This window comes from Camelus dromedarius, chromosome 1 (assembly GCF_036321535.1).
Source record: "Camelus dromedarius isolate mCamDro1 chromosome 1, mCamDro1.pat, whole genome shotgun sequence".
NCBI lineage: Eukaryota > Metazoa > Chordata > Mammalia > Artiodactyla > Camelidae > Camelus > Camelus dromedarius.
Genome location: NC_087436.1, coordinates 118,311,776 through 118,329,850, shown reverse-complemented (window position 1 = coordinate 118,329,850; position 18,075 = coordinate 118,311,776). Strand labels below are relative to the sequence as shown.

Sequence of the window (18,075 nt, the reverse complement as noted above, 5' to 3'; positions counted from 1 at the left end):
CAGCCCCCAGCTCCCCTGCCCCCGCCCCAGACCTGTTTCCCACGGGGTTTCACCTCCCCGCAGACAACAGTCCGGTGTTTGGAGGACATAGTCTGAAATCCTTATTCCGGCCTCTGGAAGCCTCCAGGGTACGGGCTGTGGCCCCTCCCACCCTCATTCCCTATTATTTTCTCTCTATTTTATTCAGCTCCTGCCATAAAACCTTTTCACTGTTCCTTGAAACCCAAGCTTTGGCTGCCCTGAGGCGGCATGTAATCTTGCTGTTCCCTCTGCCTGGAAGGCTCGGTCCCGTCCCCGTCCCCGTAAGCCTGGTTCCCTCGCCAAGTTCAGATCTCTGCCAACTCTGCCTCAGAGCAGCCCTTGCCTCTTCAGCCTTCATCCTGGTCTCGTTTGTCTTAGTTCTTCTGTGCATGGTAATCACCCACATCACTACCTGGAGTCAGGTTATACACTTACTGGTGGCCCAATGTCTTTCTCTACTGGACAGTTGGCTCCATGAAAGCAGGGCTCACTCTGCTCCTGCCAGCCCCCCTCCCCCCGGGGCCTGGACCTGTGTGCATCATGGATGTGATTCAGTAAGAGATGGGAGGTTCTGTGCCCACGAGGACCTGCTCCAGGGAGAGAAGCTGCCCAGCTGGACATCAGAAATCAGGTTCAAATCCATCTTGAATCTCAGTGAAACTCACCCCTCTGGTGCTCAAGTGACCATGACCAGTAAGGGCCCCACTGGCCAGCTTGTAGGCTTTTCCTGCACGCCCAGGCGGGGGACCCTGCAGAGGGCAGCATGCCACCGGACGGGACCTCACTCACATTGGGCACAAAGCCAGGTGTCAGCGCCTTCTCAAACACCGCATCCCAGTTCATGTTGGCCAAGTAGGGTGTGCTCTGGACGTCACCGAGACTGGACAGGCGGCTCTCGGGGTCCTTGGTCAGGAGCTGCAGGCAAAGGGCAAACGTGTTAGCTTGGGCGGTGCACCCCCTCCCTGAGGTTAGCGGGGACTCGTGGGAAAATGAAGGTGCCCCTACTTTTCACGTTCCATTAATGTCATGCCCTGTCTGGGCTGCTGTGGTTGGAAGCGTCACCTACACCCATCTCTGTACAGCCAGGAACTGAGGGGTCAGGCTGCTTGCCCAAGGTCATCCAGCCAGGGGCTCTTAGGCAGGGACCAGATTTTCAACCACTGTGCTCCCTTCAGGGACTCACACCCTGTGACATGTCACCTCTCACTGATGTCTGCAGAGGCTTCCAATTAAAAATAAAAAGAATTAGCCACCTTGTTTTAGGACTTTCAGCTCAGTAACGGGATACACAAAAGCATTATCAAATTTATCCCTGAACAGCTCTGAGGTGACCTCTGCAGCCTGATGGAGTGGCCCTCATTTGTAGCCAAGGGGACAATTTTAGCCTCTCCTCAAATAGAGTTTCTGCTAACAACCGGTGATGCTGTTAAGAACACAAACAGCTATACAATATTCTCCTGCATCCAGAGGGGATTATCCGGTGCAAAGAACACCTGGGCTAAAGATGAAAGCTGGGGTCCAGCCCTGGGACGGCCACTTGGTAGCCAGGTGAGTGGCTGCTCTGCGCGATTCCTCCTCGGAAAGCCGGAAGAGTAAAGGTAACTCTTCCACCTCCAGCTCATGACTCGGACGAGACCCGACGGGGACTGGTCAGCACCCGGCATGTGGTAAGGCAGGATGCCACACCCAGCTGCTGGCAGGTGCGGGCCAGCATCAGGACCCCCTACCAGTCTTCTCCCTCCTATCACTGCAGCCAGGGGGCTGGAGTCACACCACGTGAGGGACACCGGGCAGGGTCCCACCTGCTGATGATCCTGGTGGCCTCTCTCTAGGGGCTGCCCCAGGATGACAGATGCAGATTCAGAGATGCCACCTCAGTGCCCTGGGCAGGGTGGGGGGTTTCACCTTTCAGGGCAGCAGCTAGTTCCCTGACTCTCTGGGTGAGCGGGAGGGGAAGGTGTTAGCATGTGTAGGGACTCCAGATGATTCCATTAGCAGCTGGAGTTCAGGACCACTGACGGCCAAAACCCAAGCGCTGAAACTCCTCTATAGCAATTTAACTCAGGAGTAATCCCACAAGTCATCCACAGTGGTGCAGGGATTAAGAGCTGACATCCGCAGTGTGGAGAGCTAGGATTCAGTTCCTCCCCTGCCCTCTAACAGCCCAGTGTTCTAAGCCGCAGCGTTCTCATCTCTGCTAAGGGGGTAATGACAGCACTCCGCTCGCAGGGCTTACTGAGTGAGCAGAGCCGCCGCGTGGCCCGGAACTTAACGTTCCCCCAACCAGTGCTGGCGGCTGTCATTCTTTTATTAAAGGTGACTGGTGCCAACCACATGCAAGGCTCGACCCTGTGTCTTGAAAGGTTCCGAGCGAGTTTAGCTGAACACCAGCCTCAGAAGGAGGGCGCCACGACCCATGGCCTGTGGGAACTCCAGCCCGCCCTAGGACCTAGGACCACCCGGAGAGCTTATCAGAACACAGACAAGCGGCCCGCCCCAGTTTGTAATTCAGAAGGTCTGCAGATTCCAGATGAAGATCTGCATTTCCGATAAGCTCCCAGGTGATGCTGGTCCAGGAACCACACTTGGAGAACTTCTGCTTTATTCTAACAGCAATAGTTCCTGGAAAAAGTCAGGAGATGCCCAATTTCTTAAAGCTCAGTGAGTTAAAAGACTATAAAATTTTTAAGGAACCACGTGCATTAAGTATTTCTAATTATTCAGAGCTTGGAGCAGAGTGAAAAGAGCCTGAGGGCTTTGTCGCCGACAGGACGCCACGCCACACCCCACTGTCCAGCAGGGGCTTTGCGGCCTTCCTGCGAGACGGTGAGAGCAGACAATGAGGCGATGAGGCGCCAGAGCCCTGCTTCCTTTATCATTTCCACTGCTGTCAGGCCATTCGTCCTCTCACTCCTTAATTCGCTGGTGTGCCTGTTTCTGCACCCGGGGACCAGCTCCCTGGCCAGGTGGGCTGGCGGCTGCCCTCTTACCTTCTTCAGCAGGGCGACCATGCCCTTGCACCACGTGGACGAGTAGTGGACACGCTCCACCTTGAACATGTTGAGGACCTCGTCGATGGGCGTGGCCGAGTGGATTTCATACGGTCTCTGCAACCCAAGGACAACAGGTGGTATCAGAGAGAGCGTGCGCAAGTGGAAGAGGCCACCGACGTGGTTAAAGCTGTCATTACCCGGCATGATTTGTTCTTCCCCTTCAGGTAACAGGGGTATTCCTCTTACATGGCTGATCCCTCCGGCCCCAGGAGGGTAGGTGACCTGGCAAGGTCACACAGGCTGTAACCGGCGGAGACAGGACCCACACCCTCAGCCTAGCCCGAGTCCCCACTCCACGCCCAGGCTCTCACCATCCACAGCCCCCCACCTACCGGCGGGCCTTAGCTGTACCTTCCCTGCCGGGGCCGGGGCCGAGGCAGCCCGGAGTGAGCAGGGCCGGGTCGGGGGAAGGGCATGGGGAGGCTGGGTCTCTTCCTCCTGCCATCCCCTCTCCCCTCCGGGGAGGATGCATAAGCCCTGAAGCCCTGTTCTCTCCCAGTTCCCCAGCTCGGTACAATTCCCCAGCTTGGCAGAGCATTAAACCTTCTGAAGAGTTCTCCTGACATTGCCTCGGGCAGTTTCTTGCTTGTAAGCACCTCTCAAAGCTCCGGAAGACTTTCTTGACCGGGACCCTGGGGAAGAGGCTTGGACAGTGTCTGCACGTCGCCTCACTCCCTCCGACACTCCCTCCCCCCCCAGAACACCTGGCTGCGTGGTCCGAGATGCTCTCAGGTTTGCACCGTGGTCACACGACTCAGGGCGAAGGCAGGAAGTTGTTTCCTAAGCAAGTGTGTTTCAACAATAAACTGATCCTGGAGAAATCTGGAGGACTGAGCTCACTGTTAACCCACATGAACTTACTCTCTGGTGTGGAATTCCTACTGGGGACCCCTGAAAGGTGGGACTATATCACCCCACCTCTGTGTTCTCAGGACCCCGAGCAGTGTCTGCCATCCAGCAGGTCCCAGAGCACAACAGTGACACGGATGATGGCCAGTCCACCCACAGCTGTTGACTGAACGCTGACCATGAGCCTAGACGCCATCTGGGCTCCCGCGGTGTGTAAGGTGCCAGCTCCAACCTCATGGAACCTGGACTCCCACGGGGCTGCTGTGAAGAGGAGGGGCCAACCCAGGGAGGTGAGGCAGTTTTGAGCCCTGGGTGGGCTACGATTCCCAGGAATGAAGGAGCATCTTTATCTGTACCCGGGGCCACCACCCACCCCCTGGGCCCACGGAAGATGCCCGCCCACACGGGTGTGCCTGTGCCTCCCGAAAGGGGCCTTTTCCTGAGGGGCAGTTCCTCCCTCATCTGTTAATTGAATCGGGCATCCCCCTTCTGCCCAACATGCAAACCCCAAAACTGTGGGCTCCCTAGAAAGTCCAATTAGCTTGATACGCTAACATGCTTTAACGATTTCTGCAAACATCTTTTCATTTAATGAGAAGTGGAGTATGGTTTCAGTTTTAAAATGTTCAAATTTCCGCCCAGAGCTGCTGCCTGCTTTTGTATGTGCGAGATCCCTTCGCATTCCACCAGTAACAACAACCGTGACCAGAAATCAGAGTGAACGTGCATTGACAGTGCTTAGCGCGAGGCCCAGAGCTCCCGCGTCTTCCTCAGTTCGCTACCATGAGTATGACTTTACAGAAGACGAACCGGCGCCCCAGAGCTGGGATGTGGTTGTGGTAGCACCGAGATGAAAGCTCAGGCAGCGTGAACCCCCAGCTCGCCCGACCACTACCGTCATGGGCGTATCATCTCCCCCAAATTCGTGTGAACCCCAGCACCTCCAAATGTGACCTTACTTGGAGACTAGAGTGTTTACAGAAGTAATCAAGTCAACATGAGGTCACGAGGGTGGGTCCTGATCCAGTGTGACTGCGGTGCTTATCAACAGGGGAAACCTAAAATGGGGACCGAGGACATAAGGGAGATATGTAGAGGGGACACCCCACAAAGAGACACAGGGGGAAGATGGCCGTCCACACGCAGAGACAGCCTTCAGAAGGAATCGACCCTTGGACAGCTTGACCTTGGACTTCCAGCCCTCAGAACCGTGAGAGAACAAGTTTCTGTTGTTCAGCCACCCGGGCTGTCGCGTTTTGTCTCAGCAGCCCCAGCAGGCTCCTACAACCCCCACCCCCCCGTGCCGTCCACACAGAGTTCTGATCAGAGGTGTCTGATTCCCACGTCGCTCCTGGGATGTGCTAGTGTCCTCTGTAGACTGCGCCCCCGGTGCGAGCAAAACAGCAGAGGCCCTGCCCACCTGGGCTCGCTGCCTTGAGGGAGACAGCAGTACGAGGCTTCGGGTGCGGGCTGGGTGCTGGGAGGCACTGTCGGGGGTTTAGGGCGCAGCGCAGGGGAGGATGCTGGGTACCAGGGCTTGGCCAGCACCTGAAGACAAGCCGGGGGCTGAGACGTGGGTGTCTGAACCACTCAGGATTGCTTCTTATCATCTTTTTGCCTCTCAAAAGGCCATTTCTCTGACTCCCATCCCAGCCCCGCCCTGGAACACAGTGACCACAGGTGGAGGGCTGTTGGGAGATGACGCAGGCTCACCTATCTAATTTGTTTGTTTGTTTGTTTATTTGTTTATTTATAAGTCTATTTTTATTATTTTGGGGGGAGGTAATTAGGTTCATTTATTTATGTTTGGAGGGAGCATTGGGGCTTGAACCCAGGACCTCGTGCACGCTAAGTACGCACTCTACCGCTTGAGCTATCCCTTCCCCCTTCAGCTTTTCATTTTAAAGTTTGGGAAACTGAGGCTGGGAGATGAAAAGCGACTTTCCCAACGTCCCACCAAGACCCAGATTCTCCTCCTCTGCCCTTCCTACCAGAGCCCGGGAACCCAAGCACCCCACTGGAGAACCAGCTAGCTACACGTGTGAAGACGTTTATCATTTCCGTCTCATTCTCTGTTTCCTTCTTGGTTACTTCCAGGCATCCGCGAATTCTGCTTTCCCATCCGACCCTCGCATCACTCTCTGCCTCTCTGTGGTTCCCTCCAGAGGTGGAGAGAACCAGACTAATAAAAATAACCACGACGATGATAATGGTAACTATAATAAGCCATGAGGCCGACGGAGCCCTAATCCATTTGGAAATGGACTTGGAACACTATGGTTAAAACCAGCCCTGCCCCTTTAGGCTCCAGGCTCAGCCTTGACCTCTGTGGGTGGCTGTGGAGAAACCCAGGTCCTTCTACAAGAACACCAGCAAATGTGAGGATCGATACTCCATCTGCTTGTGGTAGAGAATTCTGCTGATGCTTACTTCTCACTGACTGGCCTTAGGATGTGTTGACTCAGAAAACCAAGCGATACTCATAAGGTAAAGAGACTACACGTCCTGCGGTGAAAGCGGCTTCGGCAGCAGGGCAGCGGGCGCACCCATTACGCGCTGCGGGCGTCTCACTATTCCGGGAAACTCAGTTTACAGAACAATTGCCAATTTACCAAGAAATAGAAGAAAGAGGACAAGGACTGCCACAGACCTGTACTTTTAACTGTTAGAGCTGAGCTGGGCCTGGGGGACCATCTCACCCAGTGTTTTTTCTCCCCAAATCATTTTCCCCAAATCCCAAACACAGAATGGATGAAAGGGAAGAGCAGGTCCTCAGGCTATTTATACCCCCAAAGTCTGGAGAAATATTTCTTCCCCATGAATCACCCCCTGCAGGGTCCTGAAGTTTCAAGAAACATGGCTTGAAAAATTGAAAACCCTTCCCAAATGCAGACAGCCAATCTGGAGGAACGAAATCACAGAGTTCACGTCCATCCTGGTTTCTGACTCCTGGCACAGTGTTCTACCAAAGATCAATCAGACAGTGCTCAACCCCAAGGCCGCTCCTCTCCCTTGGCTGGGCTGATACACAGACTCCTTGTCCCTGTGGTTGAGCCCGCCACCTGGCATGAATCCAGCACCCTTAGTTCTGCCCTCCGCCTCCAGGAGCTCTGGACACCTTCCCTCTACTACCCACCGGCCTCTCCACGCCCCCACCTCCTCTGTCTGCCCAGCCCTAAGGACAGGCGTTGACTGAGGTCAAAGGCAAGGGTGACACCAGGTGCGGGAGGTGGCTGGGGAGATGCAGAGGCGGTAGAAGTCCTGATGGCACCACAGTGCTGGCTTTCAGGGCTCCACCACCGTCCGCATGAAAACTACACTCTGCAAGGTCACGGGCCGGTGGCCTGACGTCCAGGATCTCCTTGAGTCACCTTGATTGCTCTATGACAGTGGTTCTCAAGTGGGGATAATTTGTCCCACAGGGGACATCAGGCAATGATTGGAGACATTTTCGTCATCATAACTGTGTAGGGGCCATTCCTACTGGCATCTAGTGGGTAGAGGCTGGGGACACTGCTCAACATCCTATAAGAAATGGGCTCACCTCAGCCAAGCTAGGATTTGGCCCCCGAAACATGTGATTCCAAAGCCCAGCCTCTCACTTAACCTCCCTGCTGATGCTTCCGTGGACGGCACCGCACTACGTATGGCGTGAAGCCAAGTGTCTCCAGCTGACCTCAGGGTCCTCCCTAGACAGTTCCCCGACTGTCCTTCTGACAGCTGGTCAGTCTAAAGCGTTGGCTGTGTTGGCCTCAGCTGCTCTTCCCGATCTCTCCTCACACGGTTCCCTCCAGCAACTCATCTGTGACCCCACATAAATGCTTCCTCCCTCCCAGAAATTCTCCCCTGCTCATCTAAGAATGCCATCAGCACTTTCTGTGCATCTGCCTGTCTCAGAATCATCCCCATGTGCCTGTTTATTGAGAGGTCAGCATGCCTCCGGGGTGCGGGCGCCGCCTGTGCACTGCGCACGTTCGCTCCCATAATCCCCCATGTAATGACCCGCGGGCCGGCCTCATCGTCCCCATTTTATGAAGGAGGCAAACAGGGCTTAGATGAGTTGAGTGACTAAGGTGCACGGAGTGTGGAAGGGAGCCCAGACCTCTGCTCACCGGGCCCTAGGACCTCCCCACTAATGGTCAGCAGCCAGGCATGACTCAGCCTCCACTCCTAGGACCTGCCTCCAGCTTGAGAGACGCTGGGTTGGAAAGGATGCAGGCCCTCGGGGTAGGCATCAGAGAGACCAGGGGAAGGCAGCCGACAATGACCAACTGCTGACCGTTTATCAGTCCCGGTGCTGGGTTCCCATCATGACTTTCTTTCACCTTTGGGAGTTGAGGAGCCCCCTGGATCCTGAGGGAAATCAAGGAACAGATGGGTGATCACCTGTCAGGGATGCTGTCACAGACATGATGGAGGAATTTCAAGGATGAAGGATCATTTTCATATAGTCCATGTATAAATATGAGTGTTTTTCAGTTTAGCTTTTTGACTAAATGGGATTGCTTCTGGCATTAAAAACAGAACCAACTACCTGCATAAATCCATACTTCAGCTGAAGATTAACAGACCAAGACACCTGGGAGTAAGACACACCAACACTGACCCCGAGCAGGCATTCCTGTTCCTTTGTCCCCATCCCACCACATGCCCCGCCCTCTTCCACTGACAGTGGCATTTGGATCCTTGAGCAGAAAACTCAGATAAATTAAAAATGAAACATTTTATCTTGAAGCCCCTGGGGCTTTTTGCCAAGTCATCTTTGGTCATTCTGACCCGGGAGGAACGACAGAGAATATGCTTTCTGCTGGCAAACGCCCAATCATGCTCAGGTCAGCTGCTCGCCAGGGTCACTTGTATGACTGATCATGTAAGATGAAGAGCGTCTGGTGATGTCTGCGCCCTCTGGTTCATACAAATATTCTGCGGACCCTCGTGTTCCGTCCTCAAGCGTGTGTGTCAGGGAGGCAGCACACGACAAAGCGACCAACCAGGAAGAGGCCGGCCTGAGGGAGAGGAGCCGTTTTCATTCAGTGCCTGAGAAAACTCACAGCTGTCACTCATTCATTCATTCATTCATTCATTCCCGCCCATTGTCTCCATGCACTGGGAACCCCTGCCCTCAAGGAGCACTGTCTCCCCGCCCTGAATACGCAGATGACCCTGCGGCAATGTTAAAACTGCAGCCAATGGGAGGAGCTAGCTCTCTGCCGGCTGTGTGCTGGGCACTGGAGCTAGAAGGTGAGTTACATGCAAACTGTGCGTCCCTCTCCCGGGCCGCAGTAATCCCATGATAATGTCAGCTCCCCAGAGCAGGCTGAAAGGAGGTTAGTCGCCCCACTGTACCGAAGGGGAAACCCTGCTCCTGAGAGGTTAAGTGGCATCATTTTCAAATGATACTTGTGTGTAAAGAAGACATGCCTCAAAATTAGTTTGTCATCATTCTTTCTGTTAAAATAAAACTGTGAGTTATTAGTTGCCAAATAGCCCTGTTAGTCAACTTCGGCTATCAAATTTAAATGAAACAAAACAAAATTATGTTGTACTGAATGCCCCATTTTTATAGGACACTGAGCTACATACTGGAGGAAGACTGGAACAAAACCCAAACCAAACAAAAAAAAGAAAAATCCAGCTGGAAAGTCACACACGGGTGCACTGTGTTGTGGGTGGGAAAGAGGTCAGTGTCTGAATTCACAGGACCAAGGGGCCTTGGGTGTTTGAGCTGCCACTGATCGGCTGCTGGGCTTTGTTCCAGACCCTTCCTCTCCAGACATCCCTTTCCCCACGAATAGAATGAGGGCTGGATCGGAAGCTTGCTAAGACCTTCCTAATGCTCAGGACTTTGGACCTGGCACACAGGCAATCAGGACTGACATCTGGGCTCCTGTCCGACACGGTGCGCGGACCCAGAGGCGAGGCCGGCTGACTCCACCCACGCCTGGTAGGACCTGAGCCCCGCCCCCACAGCCCCGGCGTTCACCACGCAGGTGCGCGTCTTACCCAGCCCCGCAGCAGCTCGTAGGCCGTGACGCCCAGAGACCACCAGTCAACGGGGTATGAGTACCCGGGGCCTCCGTCCACGTACACCTGGAACACTTCCGGAGCTGCCAAAGACAGGACAAAAGAACATCACTGTACACCTCACTTTCCATTCATTGCCCATTGGAGAGAGGATACGGGGCCTGGGACCCCGCATTTTGGATGGCAAGGCCAGTATTCCGTCCACTATGCCATGTGGTTCCTGCCCTCCGTAAGCCACGAGCCAGCTGAGAACAAGATGCAGGCATGAGAGGAGACACCGGTGTGACACCTGGGGCAGAATGCAGAGCATCCCGAGGAGGGTTCCACGAGGAGAGTCAGGGAAAGCCCAGGAGGACGTGGGTTTGCTGGACCGTGAGTCACGGTCAGCAGAGGGTAGGTAACATCTGAGTTAAGATGAAGAAACTGCGCCCCTAAGGGGTTTAGAAACTTGACAAATGTCCCTCTGGCTCTGGTACCGACATGGGATCAGACGTCCTGACAGCCAGGATGGTTAGAGCCCTCTGTGCCTGGCGCCTGACTCAGAAACAACCTTATTTTAGCCCAGGTGGCACCTAATAGGAAACACCCAGAATAAGAAATTCCACAGAGACAGAAGGCGGGTCAGGGCTGCCAGGCCTGGGGGAGGAGGGGATGGGGAGTGACTGCTCACTCGGGTTCCCCTCGGTGATGAAAATGCTCTGGAACTCGACAGAGGTGGTGGTGACACAACACTATGAATGCACTAGAGCCACTGTGTTCATTTCAGAACAGTTCATTTTACATTATGTGAATTCCATCTCAATTATAAAACAAATGGAGGGTGGAGGCCAGGGTGTGGTGGACACTCCCACTTCAAGGGACCGCCGTTGTCCTGGGGGTCTCCTGGCCCTGCCGCATCCTAAGCTGCTGGGTGGTGGTTCATCTCACTGCCTCAGCCCCAACTCCTCAGGCAGGAGCGCATCCCAGGCTCTGATTGCTCACACTGGCTTCCAGGAAAGTTTTGGGAAATGTGCTTAATTTCTAGCAAGTTAATTTGTAGACATACTTCCCTTTCACAGGCGTCAGAGCAGCCAAACTGCCTCAGAGAACCAGGACACGTTGTGATTAAAGATGTCTTGACTCAGTTTTCAGACAAGCATTCGGATGGCATGGGAGCAGGACGGGTCAGACAAGGCTGATGAGGGTGGACGTGGATGCTCGAATCTGGACTCTGGATTGGCACCTGGACACTTGAATCCAACGGATGGCCAGATCTCAGCTGCCCTCCAGCGACCCTCTCCACTGCCTTTGTATTTTATAGCACATTCACCCGAGGGTTCTCCTTTCCTCTTCTCAACAACCTCAGGGTCATATTTTCATTGGACCCATTTCACTGAAGAGGTTCAGAGAGGGACAGCAGTGTCCAGGAAGTCACACAGCAGGGAGGAGCAAGGCTGAGGTGTGCCTTACACACTGGCCGAACCCCAAGGTGAAATAGGTTCGTAGCAACATTTAAGTGCAAAAACATCCTCAGTCTACATCAGGGGGACGTTGGGACTGGGAGTTGGAGGAAATATTTCTTTGGATTATTTGAATCTCACAAAGAAAGCAAGATGTTGTGCTGGGAACCAGGAAGGTCAGTGTGGCCAAAGCTGAGTGAACAAGCCTCTTTGCCTCAGTTTTGTAAAATGTGAGCAATAGTAACAGTTTATTCACAGGGTTCTTATGAGGATGAAGGAAAAAATGCATGCTGAGCGCTAAGCCCGGTGCCTGGCTGGTCCACAGTGAATGCTCCAGAAATCTTGGGCCTGGTTTTAGTAGCAGAATTATCATTCAAACCTCACCTTCTTAGCATACTTGGCCTCCCCACGGTCCACCCAGGCAGCCTAGGCATCAGCCAAACTTCATCCTTCTCAGCCTCCTGACCTGTCAGTCTTCAGACCCGCTGAGTTTCGCATTTCCAACACCTTTTTGTCCATTTCTTCCCATCCATCCTAGATCAACCTGAATTCAAGGGTGGTGAGCGTATCTGTTCATTAAACACCCGGTGAGCAATCTGCACCAACATGGATGGACCTAGAGATCATCCTACTAAGTGAAGTAAGTCAGACAGAGAAAGACAAGTATCGCATGTTATCACTTACATGTGGAATCTAAAAAGAGAAGCCAAATGAACTTGTTTACAAAACAGAAACCTACTCGCAGACAAGAAAACAAACTGATGGTGACCAAAGGGGAAAGAGGGAGAAGGGATAAATTAGGAGCTCGGGATTAACAGATACAAACCACTATACATAAAATAGATAAACAAGGTCCTGCTGCACAGCACAGGGAACTATATTCGATGCCTTTTAATAAGCTATAATGAGAAAGAATACGTACACACATGTATAACTGAATCACCATGCTGCACACCAGAAACCCGCACAACACTGCAAATCAACTAAACTTCAATAAAAAGAAAAAAAAACACCCAGTGAATAAATACTTGATTTCCTAGCATGCTCTGGGTTCTGAGCTGGGCTATTTTGCATCCCACGGAGCCCGAGGCTGAGCTCCAGCCTAGAAGGGCTTCCTTCCCCGCATCACAATCTGCGCACTTGTCCTTCCCGCTGTGCTAAGGGTTCCGCGAGAGAAGGAGGCGCATCGTGCTTGACAGCTGCGGGCCCAGCCCCCGGCTCACACAGCGCAGCAGGCAGGGACGCGCCCTCGAGTGCAGGGGTGGCGGTGTGCCCGGGTGGTCCCCATACATCCTTGTCATGCCTGGCAGCCCCAAGCCCATTTGGAACTCAGGGTAGAAGCGGCCACTGAGCCCTTCTGTTCCGGCTGTCATGACCAAGTGAGACCTGTCTGCAGCCTGTGACCACACTCCCCGAGGGGGTGACAGCTTTTCCTCTGCTATACACTTAGGGCTGAGAGAACACCAACATTTATGTCATAATCCCTATGCCACCAACACGACGGCTTTGGTGGCCCGGATCACAGTGCTTACGGGAGAGGGTATCATACAGGTTTGGAGCTGGAAGGGCCGGTGCCGGACACATATCTGTCGCCATCAGTTCACATATGGATCAGAGAGTGTGGAGACTGCATTGGGCAGGTGCGGTGTTAGGGACTTACTTTATGCACACTACCCTCTTCATCCTCCCAGTCAGCCAATGAGACAGGCACCACAGTGCTCTCCACGTTTCGGACGAGAAGGCAGACATGTGAAGTGGGGATGCAGTGGGTGACGAGTGTCCCCAGAGGCCATGTCCAAGTACTAAGCCCAGCACCTGTGGATGGAGCCTTATCTGGAAACAGGGACATTGCAAATGTAATTAAGTCAAGGACAAGAGATAAAATCATGCCGGATTCCTGGTGGACCCAAAATTCAATGGCGGATTGCTGTATCAGAGAGAGAAGAGGGAGATCTGAGACGCAGGGGCGGCTGTGGGAGGAGGCAGAGCCTCGAGGGTGGTGGCCACGAGGCAAGGAAGCCCTGGAGCCCCAGAAGCTGAAGAGCAAGGAAGCCTCCTCCCCGAGAGCTCTGAGGGGGCCTGGCTCTTGGGCACCTGGATATTGAACTTCCGGCTTCCAGAACTGCAAGAGAATTAATTTCTACTGCTTCAAAGCCACCACGTTCGTGGGACTTTGCTGTGCAGCCCTAGGAGACCAGCGAGAGGGGCTGGGAACTTGCTCCGGGTTGTGCAGCTGGGATGGCAGAGCTGGGATTGGCCTCTCTCGGTTTCTGACTCCCAAGTCCCTTCTCCCACACTGAGGGGACGGCCGGGGTGATGGACTTACCTGGGGTGGGTCCTGACGCACTCTTCCACCCTCCTCTCCTCCATCCCGGGGCCCCACTACACAACAGACACCTAATCAGCACATGTCAAGCTGCACGCCAGTTTCACCCTTGCTGCCACAGAGCTGGTCCAGCTCAGCACTTGTTGGCTTCAGAAGTACACGGCCTAGGAGTGCCAGCTGGGCAGAGGTGCAGGGTCCCTTGGAACCATCACGTCCTCGTCCCTCTGTGTTAGGACTGGCTGCCAGGCTTGAGGGACAGGAGGGGTCTGCCTTGGTGACCACTCACCAACCCTGGGCTCATGTCAGAACACCCGGTCCTGACTCCCAGGTTTCAGGGAGTTCCCATTATTGTAACAGTTAAATTCAGTCATTGATGCCAGTTGACCCTACCTCCTTATTAACTCCTGTACCCTCTTCTTCCTCTTCATTGACATGGCCTGCGTTCAGGTCCCCATTCTTTCCTCCTGGTCTCCTGTACCAGCTTCCCTACCAGTCCTCTGGCCTCCAGAGTCCCTTCCTCCAGTCTGTCCTTCTGGCTACTGACGGGGAAGTTACCTTTCTGATACGCAACTCAGATCACAGCAGTACCCTGCTTAAAGATCCTCCTCTCATGATGGCTGTTTCACAGTTCGTGCCCCCAGGAATGCTGCCAGCTCTGTGTGAGGCTGATAGATTCTGGTGGAGAAAGGATCCTGAGGTCAAACATGTCTGGGAAATGATGAGGTTCAACTATATTCTTTCTTGCAGACGCCTCAGGGTCTTTAATGACTCAATAGCAAGCATGGCTTGGAAACTGACTTGACTTGATCCTGGAATCTTTCCAATTTCTCAGTGGACCAGTACCAGGTAGCAGGGCTGGAAACCCATGTGGCCTAGAGGGTGGTCTAAATTCTGTGGTCCAGCACTCAGGCACCTCAGCCCCTGCCTGCAGATCTTCCAAGCTGTTACCATGGCCCTAGGCTTGCCCATGGCCACCCTGGGCTCCAGCTGCACATGGTCTTTGCTGCTCCTAGAACCCCCTGTCTGTCTGTCTCTTGCTTTCTCCCTTAATCCACCAGGCTCTCTCACAAAGGGTGGATCTCCAGAGTCAGATCTTCCAGGAACTGACTGTGTACCAGATACTCTGTGTGCTTTTTTTTTAACTGAAGGATAGTCAGTTACAATGTGTCAGTTTCCACATGTGTCTTGATGTGTGTCATGTACCCCTAAAAATACATCTCCACTATTATTATCTCACAATCCCCTCCCTCCTGATTAGAATAGGGCTTCCTCTTTACTCCCAAATTCCCCTGGCACCTCTCCACGGTACACTCCTGCTGCATTTTTGCTTATTTGTCTGCTTCTTGCTAGACTCTGAGCTCCTTGAGGGCAGCGACTGTCATGTTCTGCCTGGCGCCCCCAAGCCTTGTCTGGCATGAAGACGTAGGAAAGGTTTGTTGACTGACTAAAGAAATGAATGATCATAAAAAAAATAGCGCCCCTGCAAAGTGCCAAGCACTATTCTAAGCTCCTGAGCCTCTGCTGCTAAGAACCGCTCAATACCAGGCATCTGTCGTGAGCCAAACCTTGTTTTAAGGGTTTGGCAAGTATTAACTCATTTAATCTTCACAATGGCATGGAATTTGGGCCAGCTGCTGCTGAGTCTCGCCGAGGAAGGAACCAGGATGCTCTGGGCCGACGCTGTTAAGTCTAGGACTGGGGGTCCCCGGAGCAGAGTGAGGGATGAGGGCTCTGAAGGGGGAGCTCTCACTGCCCAGAACAGTAAATGACAAACCAAGTAGATAGTTGAAGTCAGCTATGGCCATGCCCAGAAAGGATGTTCAGGGTCTCAGGTCTGGGTACACCTGCAGGGGTAATGGATGAATGAAATTCTCCAAGGTCTTCCAGAAAAAAAGCAAACAAACAAGCAAACAAAAACTTTTGCAATGCCCTCGTGGCCGAAGGGCCAACCCTGAATCTATTTTAAGTCACTGGAAATGCCAACTGTAACTGCCATCATCTTGCACCAAACAGTCGTGGAGCTTTCAAGGGCACGGAGACTCCTTTAAACCACCCCACCCATCCTAGGCCCCAGATGACAAAACGGAGGCGCACAGAGGTCAAGGGGCAGGCTCAGGGCCGGCAGTGAGAGGAACAGTGTGGATGGGATGCTGTTCTTACAACTTTTAGGCAGGGGCTCAACACAGCTGTTCCATTATTGTCACGAGCAATGGCTTCATTTATGACACCAAGAGTTGCAATATTAATGCGGCCATTTATTAAACATCTACCGTGTGTGAGAAGCTCTTTAAGCTTCTTTATGCATATAACTTACTGGTCAGGAAAGCCAACACTTACAGAGCCCTTACCACAGTGTCCCGTGTATTACCTCATTTTATCCTCAGAAGGACTTTGTGAGGCAAGTACAATCATTACTTCCATTTCAGGGAGCCAGGCTTGGAGAGGTTAAGGGACATGTCCAGGTGACGCCGTTACCGAGGCTCTCAGCCTCATCTGAACCCTGGCCTCCCCTATTCTCCAGTGTCACCCAAAATGACAATCAGAATCGTGCTCTCCTTCAAAATTCAGATTTTCTGCCAAGTTATACCAGCTTTGTGAAGATGCTGAAAATATAAATAATGTATCAAAATATATATATATATATATATATACACACACACAATATACACTTTATATGTCTTGTATTCCAAAATCTCTCTAGGGTCAATATATTAAATCTGCGAACTCAATTGGAACCCAAATCAAGTGTATTTATGAAGGTCCAGTAATTCTACATTTGAGGAAAGGTTTTGACATCATCCAAAAGAGAAAAATGTGTGGTCCGCCATTAGGATGCCCATTAACAAGAGGGGCCCTCCAGTCACACTCCCCGGCAGCTCTGCTTCCCTCCCCGCTCCGCCCCCGGCACCCTCGCTGGCCGCCGCACACTCCTAGGCATACTTGTGAGCCCGCGAATGCCTATGCTGGGCTGGGCGGACACCCGGCTCAGCGGGAGCTGCCTCCCCAGCCCCGCCCAGTGAGGTGCGCAGATCAGCCTCATCACCCGCTGATCTTTTCCACCAGGAGCCAAGCAATTCTGCAGATGCAGGTTTTAAATGGAAAGTGAGTCTTGATATCAAAGCACATCACAGAATTGGCCTCCCAGAAAAGCCAGAACGTGGGGCGTCGACCAAAAGAGATGGCGATACCGCCCTGAGGAAGTGTAAGTACACATTTGCTGGAATTTGCCACCTTCTGCTCAGCAGAGTTTATGTCCTCTTTAGACGAAAAATATGGGGAGAAGCGCACGGAAACCTCCTAAGAGTGATTATTAGCCTGCCGCTTTAGTCCTGTGATTACCCTGAAGGCTGTGATTGCCGCAGCAGAGAGCGACCTGCTATTCCACGTCTAGCTTTCAAGCTGACTGGCTTGCAGGATGGGTCTGCATAGCGAACGCCTCCCTCGGGCCCGGGAGTGCAGCATTACCGCGTGTCAGCCTGCAGGGTAATTTCCTTCCCACCTTACATTTTGTAGGTGAGGAATCTGAAGCCGCCAGGATCAGTGACTTCCAGCCCAGCTGGGGCCACAGCCCAGGTCTCCTGCCCACTGAGCCTGTCTTCATGGCAAGATCCGTCTCCAGCTTGCCCAGCCCGGCTGGCAGGATGGCCAGATCCGTGCAGCCAGCCACCTCCTGGACACCTCCAGCTGGAGGCCCCACAGGCATTGCATATTAAGTCCGTCCAAGCCAACTGCCCCTGGTCTCCGCTGTTCAGTTTCTCAAGTCAGAAACCTGGGAGTCTCATAGACTTTGTCCCTCCCTCAGACCCTGCTCTTCATCATTCGATTGATTCTCAAGACTCATCATCTTTCCCTTCCAGAATCTTCCTCTCCTCTCTGGTCCTTTTTCATCACTGCCTCCACTCATGACAGGCCCCCACCTACGCCAGCCCGGGGCTCTTTAATCCCGCTGTACCTGCTCCTGAGATAGCATTCTAAGTCAGTAGCATCAGTGAAACGGAGGGACTGAGTGTGGTGACGATTCAGACCTGCAGCTTAACCGCAGCGCCGGGGCAAGCTGCCTATCCTCTTGCTGGTACCTCGGTTTTCCTCATCTGTGAAGGGGAATAGTAACGTCTGCTACACGATGTTATCGTGAAGAGAAAACTGACATTCTGCATGTTTTACTGAGCACAAAGTTCTCAATAAATGCAATCTAACGTTGTTGCATTATCATTCACATGTTCACATCACTTAATTAACATCACTCCAAATTTTTCTACTTACTGTAGAATAAAGTTCAAACTCCTTAGCGTGAAAACTTCCCAAAGCCAGGCTCCAACCTTCTCATATTTTGGCCACTGTCATTATTATGCCCATTGGGCCA

The 18,075-nt window shown here is 52.9% G+C and overlaps 1 protein-coding gene across 3 annotated transcripts in view; it reads right to left on the bottom strand.

Moving 5' to 3' along the window:
* Positions 1-18,075, bottom strand: part of STK32B (serine/threonine kinase 32B) — a 307,925-nt gene that overhangs the window by 24,508 nt on the left and 265,342 nt on the right. For all 3 annotated transcript variants that reach the window (XM_010975336.3, XM_031437500.2, XM_031437504.2), the window contains 3 exons: positions 9,927-10,030; positions 3,012-3,128; positions 811-936 (listed from right to left, as the gene is read on the bottom strand). In XM_010975336.3, coding sequence (XP_010973638.2) covers positions 811-936; positions 3,012-3,128; positions 9,927-10,030 — 347 coding nt within the window. The remainder of the gene's footprint in view (positions 1-810; positions 937-3,011; positions 3,129-9,926; positions 10,031-18,075) is intronic.